This window comes from Rhincodon typus, chromosome 47 (genome assembly GCF_021869965.1).
Source record: "Rhincodon typus isolate 14 chromosome 47, sRhiTyp1.1, whole genome shotgun sequence".
Taxonomy (NCBI): Eukaryota; Metazoa; Chordata; class Chondrichthyes; order Orectolobiformes; family Rhincodontidae; genus Rhincodon; species Rhincodon typus.
Genome location: NC_063378.1, coordinates 1,539,101 through 1,549,713, shown reverse-complemented (window position 1 = coordinate 1,549,713; position 10,613 = coordinate 1,539,101). Strand labels below are relative to the sequence as shown.

The 10,613-nt window shown below is 48.5% G+C and overlaps 1 protein-coding gene across 1 annotated transcript in view; it reads right to left on the bottom strand.

Moving 5' to 3' along the window:
- The window catches only part of LOC109925143 (glutamate receptor ionotropic, kainate 5-like), a 16,340-nt gene extending 11,386 nt beyond the window's left edge, over nucleotides 1–4,954 (bottom strand). Inside the window, exons 1-2 of the mRNA XM_048620637.1 lie at nucleotides 4,782–4,954; nucleotides 3,299–3,464 (exon numbers count right to left, since the gene is read on the bottom strand). Coding sequence (XP_048476594.1) covers nucleotides 3,299–3,464; nucleotides 4,782–4,954 — 339 coding nt within the window. The remainder of the gene's footprint in view (nucleotides 1–3,298; nucleotides 3,465–4,781) is intronic.
- Between the last annotated feature and the right edge of the window lie 5,659 nt (nucleotides 4,955–10,613).

The window sequence follows — 10,613 nt, the reverse complement described above, 5'->3', positions numbered from 1 at the left end:
GTGCCCCAGGCTCCCAGTGCCCTGTAACCCCAGTGCCCCAAGCTCCCAGTACCCTGTAACCCCGGTGCCCCAGGCTCCCAGTGCCCTGCAATCCCAGTGACCCAGATTTCCAGTGTCCCAGACTCCCAGTGCCCCAGGCTCATAGTGCCCTGTAATCACAGCGCTCCAGGCTCCCAGTGCCCTGCAAACCCAGTGCCCAGGCTCCCAGTGTTCTGCAGTCCCAGTGCCCCAGACACTCATTGCCCTTCACACCCAGTGTTTGTGGGCATGATGGCTGATTTGTTGGTTACCCTTCCTTTGTAACACAAGTGGTGCCTTCAGCTCTGAATGATAGTCCATGATCTTCCCTTGCACCAAATACTTTGTGAAGATCTCACTAGTGCCCATTCAGGCTGGTTTGTTGCGGCTAATTTCTCATCCTATTGAATATTGCACTTCTCAATCCCTCGTGAGTCACTCTTCAATCTCTCAAACAAAATATATAATGATCACTACTGCCTCACCATCTGGCTGCCACTATATCCAATTTTGCGCTTTGAATCCGAGCAAATTGTTACTTCTGGGGCTTTCTCCAGATCGCTGTCCTCCTAACACATTCTAGAAATGTATCACTGTTACATTTAAAGTGGTTCTTCTCCTGTCACTCTGTGTGACAATTCATTCCTTTTGTTAAGGTAACGGATTTCCCACATGCTACCCTGAACTCTTCATTTATACTAACCTCACTGCACAAGAGAATACTGGAGACTGGCTGAGGTGTTAACATAATGTTTATGTTGCTGGATGAGGCATCGTTTGAAATCTGTCCCCTTTGGAATTTCAAATTCAATGGAAGAAAGTTAATGTGGGATAAAATGTTACTCAATCAAGACAATTGAGAAACTATTGGTTTGTAGTGATAAAGAAATAGCCCCAGGAAGGAAATCTGCTCCCATACTGGTGACTCCAGATCCACTGTAATGCACTCGAGGAAGACACACACACGTCCCTTAAGATCTAAATAAGTCTGATCTCTCCAGGGATAGGTCAGAGGCGGGATGCTACTAACTTAGGGAGGTGATGGCCTACTGATATTATTGCTAGACTATTAATCCAGACATTAGATTGGCATTATATCCACAAGCATCCACTCCCTCCCCCACCAACGCTCAGTAGCAGCAGTGTGTACTATCTACAAGATGCATTGCAGAAATTCACCAAAGATCCTCAGACAGCACCTTCCAAACCCACGACCACTTCCATCTAGAAGGGGACAACAAGGTGCAGGGCTGGATGAACACAGCAGGCCAAGCAACATCATAGGAGCAGAAAGGCTGACGTTTCGGGCCTAGACCCTTCATCAGAAATGGGGGAGGGCAAGGGGGTTCTGAAATAAATAGAGAGAGAGGGGGAGGAGGATAGAAGATGGATAGAGGAGAAGATAGGTTGAGAGGAAACAGACAGGTCGAAGAGGCGGGGATGGAGCCAGTAAAGGTGAGTGTAGGTGGGGAGTTAGGGAGGGGATAGGTCAGTCCAGGGAGGATGGACAGGTCAAGGGGGCGGGATGAGGTTAGTAGGTAGGAGATGGGGGTGCGGCTTGAGGTGGGAGGAGGGGATAGGTGGGAGGAAGAACAGGTTAGGGAGGCAGGGACGAGCTGGGCTGGTTTTGGGATGCGGTAGTGGGAGGGGAGATTTTGAAGATTCTAGAAGGACAAGGACAGGACAAGGGAACACCATCACCTGCAAGTTCCCCTCCGAGCCACTCACCACCCTGACTTGGAAATATATCGCCATTCCTTCAGTGTCGCTGGGTCAAAATCCTGGAAATCCCCCCGCTAAGGGGCATTGTGGGTCTACCTACAGCACATGGAATGCAGCGGGTCAAGAAGGCAGCTCACCATCACTTTCTCAAGGGGCAACTAGGGACAGGGCAATAAATGCTGGGCCCAGCCTGCAACACCTACATCCCACAAATGAATAAGTAATTTTTTAAAAAATTCACTCAGGCAATGTTTTGGGGACCTAAGTTCGAATCCTGTCATGGCAGATCGTGGAATTTGAATTTAAGAAAAATCCAAATTAAGAATTATTGATGAAATGATTAAAACTGGAAAAACCCATCTGGTTTACAAATCCTTCAGAGAAGGAAATCTGCTTTCCTGGGCCTGCAAGTAATTTCAGGCCCGGCAGCAATGAAGTTGATTCTCAGATGCCTCCTGAAGTGGCCTAGTATGCCACTCAGTTGGAACAATCACTGTAAAGTCTCAGCAGAGAGTGTGGCTCATTACTACCCCTTCAAAGGGCTACTAGGGGTGGGCAATAAATGCCAGACAGCCAGCAATGCCCACAGGGCACACGTGAATTTTAAAAAGTGCCCCACAATCTTTCCAGTGTAGCGTTGAACATTGATCTCCCTGCCAATCCCACTGGCTTGTTCCCTCTGTGATAATGCTGTGGCACTATGAGGTTACTTTGGATCCCCTTTTTTTAAAGGGAGGTTTTAAGGTAGAGGTCCGGTGTTGTCTACTTGAAAAGCCAGCTAACGTAAACAGGCTTGTGAGTTCTTGGGTCTTTTAAATTTAAAGTCAGAACAATAGAAGCAGCCTGGCTGGGTGTGGCCAGCTCTCTCAGAACCAGGGTTTCTAGTTTTGTTTTTAGTTTTTAGATTGACCTTTAAGCAGTTGCAGTTGGAGTCCCATCAGGGCGGAAGTTGCTGGAGCTTTGAAGAAATAGAAACTATCTTTACCCTCTCTTGGTTACAGCCGGGATTTCACTCTACTGCTGGGTTACCTGTGAGACCAATCTGTTTTCCTGAATTTGCCTTTTTGCCAAGGGGTGTGTTTATGGGGTGTTACTACATTGGGACAGTTAATTAGTAATAGTTACCATATCTATTATTCGGTTAAGTTTCCAATAGAGTTAGGTTATTCTAAATTCCTCTTTCTTTTGTTGTATTTTAACAACAGTGTTTATATAAAATTGTGTTTTGCTTAATGCTGTGTAATTTCACCAGTCACATTGCATCTGGAACACAGTGCTTCACATCAACCTTTAAAATAAGAAACAGTTAGGGTCTTTCTTAAAATATTTTGAGGGGCGGGGGTCTGGCCTGATCTGTAACACCTTTAACCTTGGTTTATGCTCATCCATTTCATTGCCAGGGCAATCGGGGAATGGGCACCTGAATTTAGGGAAGTGTCCCTGTGATCAAATTCATGCTCTGCCTGATTTGACGGATTTTCTCAGACTGTTTCACCCGAACCCCACGTCTGATCCAGACGGATTATCAATGTCCGGTTCATGTGCGCCAACACCGTACCTGAAAAAATGTCATTGTGGATCCTCCTTGAATGGTGCCATACTCGATGTTGGTTTGGTCAGCGAGGTCATCAGCGGATTCAATTGGGACCTCCATCCTCTGCACAGTCAGGAAGGCAGCAAGGTTGGCTGTGTACGAGGAGATGATGATCAACGTAAAGGCCCACCTAATTGTCAGGCACACAATTCAGGTCACAGTCGGTTAATGCTGGACAGAAAGAAGACACCAACAGAACCCAACAGAACGCACCAAGCTGGAATGATGGATGAAAGCTCCCTGTTCACCCACGTTTCCCATCAAACCTTTCAAACCTATTGATCAGTTTGGGTTCCGCCAGGGCCACTCAGCTCCTGACCTCATTACAGCCTTGGCTCAAACATGGACAAAAGAGCTGAATTTCAGAGGTGAGGTGAGAGTGACAGTCCGAATTATCAAGGCTGTATTCGACTGAGCATGGCATCAAGGAGCCCTGGCAAAACTGGTATCAATGGGTATCAGGGGGCAAACTCTCTGCTGGTTGGAGTCATACTTGGCACGTCGGAAGATGGTCGTGGTTGTTGGAGGTCAGTCATCTCAGCTCCAGGACATCTCTGCAGGAATTCCTCAGGGTAGTGTCCTAGGCCCAACCATCTTCAGCTGCTTCTTCACGAGGTTGGACAAACTTGGATTGTTTTCTCTGGGACATCAGAGGTTGAGGAGCAACCTGATAGAAGTATATAAAATTATGGAGGGCATGGATAGGGTGGGTGGTCAGAGTCTTTTTTTCCAGGGTAGAAATGTCCTCAGGCAGCACCTTCCAAACCCAAGACCATTTCCATCTCGAAGGACAAGGGCAGCAGATACATGGGAACACCAATCCCTGCAAGTTCCCCTCCATAAGCCACTCACCATCCTGGTTTGGAAACGTATCGCTGTTCCTTCACTGTCGCTGGGTCAAAATCCTGGAAATCCCCCCCCCAAGGGCATTGTGGGTCAACCCACAGCAGGAGGAATGCAGCAGTTCAAGAAAGTAGCTCACAACCACCTTCTCAAGAGGGGCAACTAGGGACTGGAAAGAAATTCTGGGCCCAGCCAGCAATGCCCATGTCCCATGAATGAATAAAACAGTGCCACATGAAATTACTGCAAAGCTATGAAACAAGAAATATACAAATCTCGTAACTACTGATCTTCTTCAGCTAGTGCTTTCCCGAATTAGCCACAAATGACTCCTGTCTGAGGATCCAGGTAATGTGCAAAGACAGAGGGAATCGCATGGGAGAAATGATTGGAAGTCACCCACGTGCATGCCAGTGACCATATGACCCTGGAGACAGTTCACCCCTGAAGCTGCCATCCTTTCTCATGGTCAGAATGGGAGATGGAATGAGGTAGGCGATTGTCAATGAAAGGTTGGTCGATGTTGTTGTTGTTCCCCGCCTCCCGCCTTTCCCCAATGGATAGATGCTCCCCCTCCCCAACCCCCGACCCTCTCCCGACTCACCAGACTCCGCTGACACAGCGTGTAGAAAGCGCACGGGGCATAATCTCCGAGCCTTGCTGCATGAAACCTCCAACCGGGAACCAGAGGCTGTTTCCGAGTGTGTACTGGTTCTCCAAGATGTCCACCCGCTCTCTCAGGCACGGGTGAGGGTTATACCACTCATAAGGGCTCATCCTGCCAAGGGAAAGGAGAGGAGGCAAGGTGACTGCCCGAATGGCCTCGCAAAACAAATACAACTACGTCTGGACAATATCCAGGCTTGGGCTGACAAGTGGCAAGTGACATTCGCGCCACACAAATGCCAGGCTATGACCATCACCAATAAGAGACAATCCAACCACCGCCCCTTGACATTCAATGGTGTTACCATCACTGCATCCCCCACTATCAACATCCTGGGGGTTACCATTGACCAGAAACTCAACTGGACTCACCACATTAACACAGTGGCTACAAGATCAGGTCAGAAGCTGGGAATACTGCAGCAAGTAACTCCCCTCCTGACTCCCCCCAAATCCTGTCCCATCATCTACAAGGCACAAGTCAGGAGTGTGATGGAATACTCCCCACTTGTCTGGATGGGGGCAGCCCCAACAACACTCAAGAAGCTTGACACCATCCAGGACAAAGCAGCTCCCGCTTGATTGGCACCACATCCACAAACATCCCACTCCCTCCACCACCGACGCTCAGTAGCAGCCGTGTGTACTATCTACAAGATGCACTGCAGAAATTCACCAAAGATCTTCAGATCCTTCCAAACCCACGACCACTTCCATCTAGAAGGACGAGAGCAGAACACCACCATCTCCAAGTTCCCCTCCAAGACTTGGAAATATATCTCCGTTCCTTCACTGTCACTGGGTCAAAATCCTGGAATTCCCTCCCTAATAGCATTGTGGGTCAACCCACAGCAGGAAGAATGCAGCGGTTCAAGAAGGCAGCTCCCCACCACCTTCTCAAGGGGCAACTAGGGTCGGGCAATAAATGCTGGGCCCAGACAGCGACGCCCACATCTCACAAATGAATAAATTTTAAGAAAAAGGCTTCCCTGCTGTCAACATGCATGTAGGAATGCAGAAGAAGGCAAGAGCTGGAGGAGGTCGTTCAGCCCAACAGACCTATCCCATCATACAGATAATGGCAAGCCTTCACCCGCCCCCGGACACCCCACCTCCCCCCCAATTCCGCTGGTGCAGGGATCATCAACTTCGTCAATTCTAATTGACCCTCAGCCTCAACAGCTTTCTTATTTGGAGGGGCTGGGGGTAGCTTGTTGGGAGGTGGGGTGTTTGGTTGATTCCCATTCCTCTTTATGTGTCGTGTGCTCCTTGATGTCACCCACAGAAGTCCTGGTTTGCACTTGAAGGTTCTGCCCCCTTTTTCTGGACTCATTATCGTCGATCTGCAAGGCACCCTGGGGGGTTAATGGAAGCTTGTCTATATCATGAGGGCTTAGAACTGCAAGGGAGAAACCTTTAACTCATTAGCTCAGCCGAATCAAGTCTTCTGTTTTTCGAATTTATTTCAAAATCTCTAGAATTCAGTCCGAGGGAGAGCTGAATGAAGCTTGGGAAGATTTGGGAACGGGGTCAGCGGTGTGAGACTCGGGAGATCGGGGGTGGGGGGGAGCAATGAAATTAAAAGGAGCAGCAGGAGGGGAGGGGTTTCAAAGATAGTCAGACTGTGGGAAGTGTTGGCATGGTGGCTCGGTGGTTAGCACTGCAGCCTCACAGCGCCAGGGACCTGGGTTTGTTTCCAGCCTCGGGCGGCTGTCTGAGCGGAGTTTGCACATTCTCCCTGTGTCTGTGCGGGTTTCCCCTCACAGTCCAAAGATGTGCAGGCTGGGTGGTACTAAATTGCCCCTAGTGTCTAGGGTTGAGCAGGCCAGATGGGTTAGCTATGGGAAATGTGTATTAGGGCATGGGGTTGTGTCTGGGTGGGAAGCTCCTCAGAGGGTCATCGCAGCTTTGTTGGGCTGAATGGCCTGTTTCCACATTGTAGGGATTCTACAGTGAAGTGAGGGGAGGCGAGTGTCAGAAACAGCTAGAGCTGGGGAACGTTTCGGTGGGAGCTGCTACAATATACTTAAAGTGTGACATGTTGGAGAGCAGCTTTGTAATGGGTCTGTCTTGTGCCTGGATATGGATTTAAGTCCCTCAGCACAGCTTTAAAAAGTATACACGGATAATCCAGATTTGCAAAATTCCAAAGCAGCATTTCGTTACGATAGAGCGAAGTTGAAAAAGGAATTTTCCAAGTCTATGTTTCAGTACGAGTGAGCCTAATGTAAAGGCAAGGATTTCAGAATATAGTCACCCACTAGCTTCAGCAAACGCAGGCAGAGAGGGGAGTGGGTGACTATCGGACAGAGGACAGGGACCGTGCAGGTAAATGAGGGAACCTTACTCACCAACTGTTTATCAGCCTCGGGGTGGGGGTGGGGTGCTGTGAGAGAGTGAGGGTCACTCTGTGGGTGTCAGGCAGAGGTACTGAGGGTAACATAGCTGACTCCAAGGTACCAGGGTTAGGGATATCAAAGGGTGGCAGTAGGGAATTCTGAAGGGGGAGGGCAATCAGGGAGAGGTTGTAGAATCATTGGTTCCTACAGTGTGGAAGCAGGCCATTCGGCCTATCGAATCTACACTGACCCTCCGAAGAGCATCCCACCAACCCCAGCACTGTAACCCTGCATTTCCCATGGCTAACCCACCCAGCCTGCACATTCCTGAACACTATGGGTAATTTAGCATGGCCAATCCATCGAGTCTGCACGTCTTCGGACTGTGGGAGGAAACCGGAGCAAACCCACGCAGACACGGGGAGAATGTGCAAACTCCACACAGACAGTGGTCCAAGGCTGGAATCGAACCCGGGTCCCTGGCGCTGTGAGGCAGCAATGCTAACCACTGAGCCACCACATTGTGATCAATATTGGAATCAATGACAAAGGAAGCAGGATTTTGGGAGGAAATTGTGGTGCCACCCAGGGGAGAGCAGATGCATGTGTGGCTGGAGAGATGGTGCAGGAGGGAGGGTTTGATATCCTGGCGGCATTGGCACTGCCTCTGGGTGAGGTGGCATTGTACAAAGGTGGATGGCTTCTATCTGAACAGGAATGGGATCAAGCTTTTAACGGAGGAGTTTGCAAAAACCATCAGGATGGATTGAAACTGGATCGACTGGAAGAGGGGAGAGATTCTGAGACAGAATTAGAATTTAAAATATGAGTCTAAAAAGCTGATAAAACGTAGAAAGCAGGAACAGGAGTAGGCCTTTTTGAACCCGCTCCACCATTCAATGGCTGATCATCCAACTCAATCCCCTGTTCCTGTTTCTCCCCTTTCCCCTCTGATGCCCTTTAGCCCTAAGGCGTATATTTAACTTCTTCTTGAAAATATCCAATGTTTTGGCTGCAACCGCTTTCTGTGCCAGAGAATTCCCCACTCTCTGAGCGAAGACATGTCTCTTCATCTCAGTTTTAAAACGCCTACCCTAAATCCTCAGACTGTGACCCTTGGTCCTGGATCCCTGTTCAATGGGAACATCCTTCCTGCATTTACCCTATCCAACCCTGTTAGAATTTTATAGGTTACAAAGAGCAAAGAATGATACAGCATAGGAGCAGGCCCTTCGGCCCTTCAAGCCTGCGCCGACACATTTTGCCCTTCCATATTCAAACTGTTTTCCTTTACAGGATCCGTATTTCTCCATTCCCTTCCTATTCATGTCTTCGTCCAGGTGCTTCTTGAATACTGCCTCTGGTGTCTGCTTCTTCCTCCTCTGGCAACATGTTCCAGGCCCTCACCACACTTTATGTGAAAAACTTGCCCCACACATCTCTTTTAAGCCCCCCGACCACCTCAACTTGAACCTGTGTCTCCTAGTAATTGAGCTCTCCACATACCTCATACCTTCCACTCTATCCAGGCCATTCACAATCTTCTTCCAGGTGATCCAACTTTTCTTCCTAGCTAAAATCCCCCATACCAGGCAACATCCTGGTAAACCTTTTCTGTACCCTCTCCAAAGCATCCACATCATTCTGGATTCCTATGAGAATCCTCCTGGCTCTTCTTAACTTCAGTGAATAGAGGTCTAACTGAAACAATTGTTTTTCAGAAGTCCATAGCTTCCTGAAAGTGGCAAAACGAGTGGCTATGATGGTAAAGGAGGTATATGGCATGCTTGCCCTCATTGGTCGGGGTATTTTAATATAAAAGTTGGCAAGTCAAGTTGTAGCTGTATAAAACTTCAATTAAGCCACATTTGGTGTGCAAGTTGTGTGCTCTTCTGGTCGCAGGAAGGATATGAAGGATTTGGAGAGGGTGCAGAAGAGGTTTACCAGGATGTTGCCCTGGATTGAAGTGTATTAGCTACAAGGAGAAGTTGGACAGACTTGGATAGTTTTCACTGAAATGTCAGAGGCTGAGGGGGCAACCTGACAGAATTATATTAAATTATGAGAGGTGTGGATAGGGTGGGTGGTCAGAGTTTTGTTTTCCAGGGTGGAAATGTACTCAGGCAGCACTTTCTAAACCCATGGCCACTTCCATCTCGAAGGACAAGGGCAGTAGATCCATGGGAACACCAACCCCCTGCAAGTTCTCCACCATAAGTCACTCACCATCCTGATTTGGAAATATATCACTGTTCCTTCAGTGTTGCTGGGCCAAAATCCTGGGACTCCCTCCCTAATGGCATTGTGGGTCAACCCACAGCAGGAGGAATGCAGTGGTTCAAGAAGGCAGCTTACCCCCACCTTCTCAAGGGGGCAACTAGCGATGGGCAATAAATGCTGGGCCCAGCCAGTAATGCCCATGTCCTGCGAGTGAATAAAGAAAAATAACTAGGGGTGGGGTTGAGGGGGTGTCATAGGTTTAAGGTGAGAGGGGAATGTTTAAAGGAGATGTGCAAGGTACATTTTTTTTACTCAGAGGATGGTAGTGTGGAATGTGCTGCCAGGGGAGAATTTTTTTCCTTTATTCAGCATTTGTTGCCCATCCCTAAATGCCCAGAGGGCAGTAAAGAGTCAGTCACATTGCTGTGGGTCTGGAGTCACATGTAGGCCAGGCCAGGTAAGGATGGCAGTTTCCTTCCCTAAAGGACATTAGTGAACCAGATGGGTTTTTCCCAACAATTGACAATGGGTTCACGATCATCATTAGTTTCTAGATAGTAGGAGCAAGATTGATAGCAATACGACACATACCAGGCAGGAAACAGAGGGATTTGGACCATGTGCAGGGTTTTGGGATTAATTTAGAATGGCATCATGGTCAGTACAGATATGGTGGGCTGAAAGGCCTGTTACTGTGATGTACTGTTCTACATTCTACGTCAGTCTTGTCACCACACATAAACTGTCATTCCACTCCCTCTGTAATGAGGTCAGCCAGTTCCCTGATTGGGACTCTGAACCTGGTCCAATCAGGGACCCCTGGCTGACAGATACAAACAGGAGGGTCAGGGGTTCTGTCTCATTCTGAGAGCTGGCTCTGGCGGATCAAGTGGCGCGTACTATACACATGTAAACAAAGGGTGACTTTATGGTGGGATACCAGTCCGTGTGGAGTTATTTCACCTTCCATTGCCAGAGCTGCCTTCCTCAGATAAAGGAAATCGAAACCGCACACGATATTCCAGGTGTGTTTTCACCCTGCACAATTAGAGCAAGCCATCCCTGCTCCTGGACATGAATCTTCTCACTGTGAAGGCCAATGTTCCATTCATCTTCCTCACCGCTCGCAGCTCCTGCAATGCTTACGTTCGGTGCCTGGTGACCAGGACACCTGCATCTCATTGCTCATCCCTCTTTCCCAATCTATCACC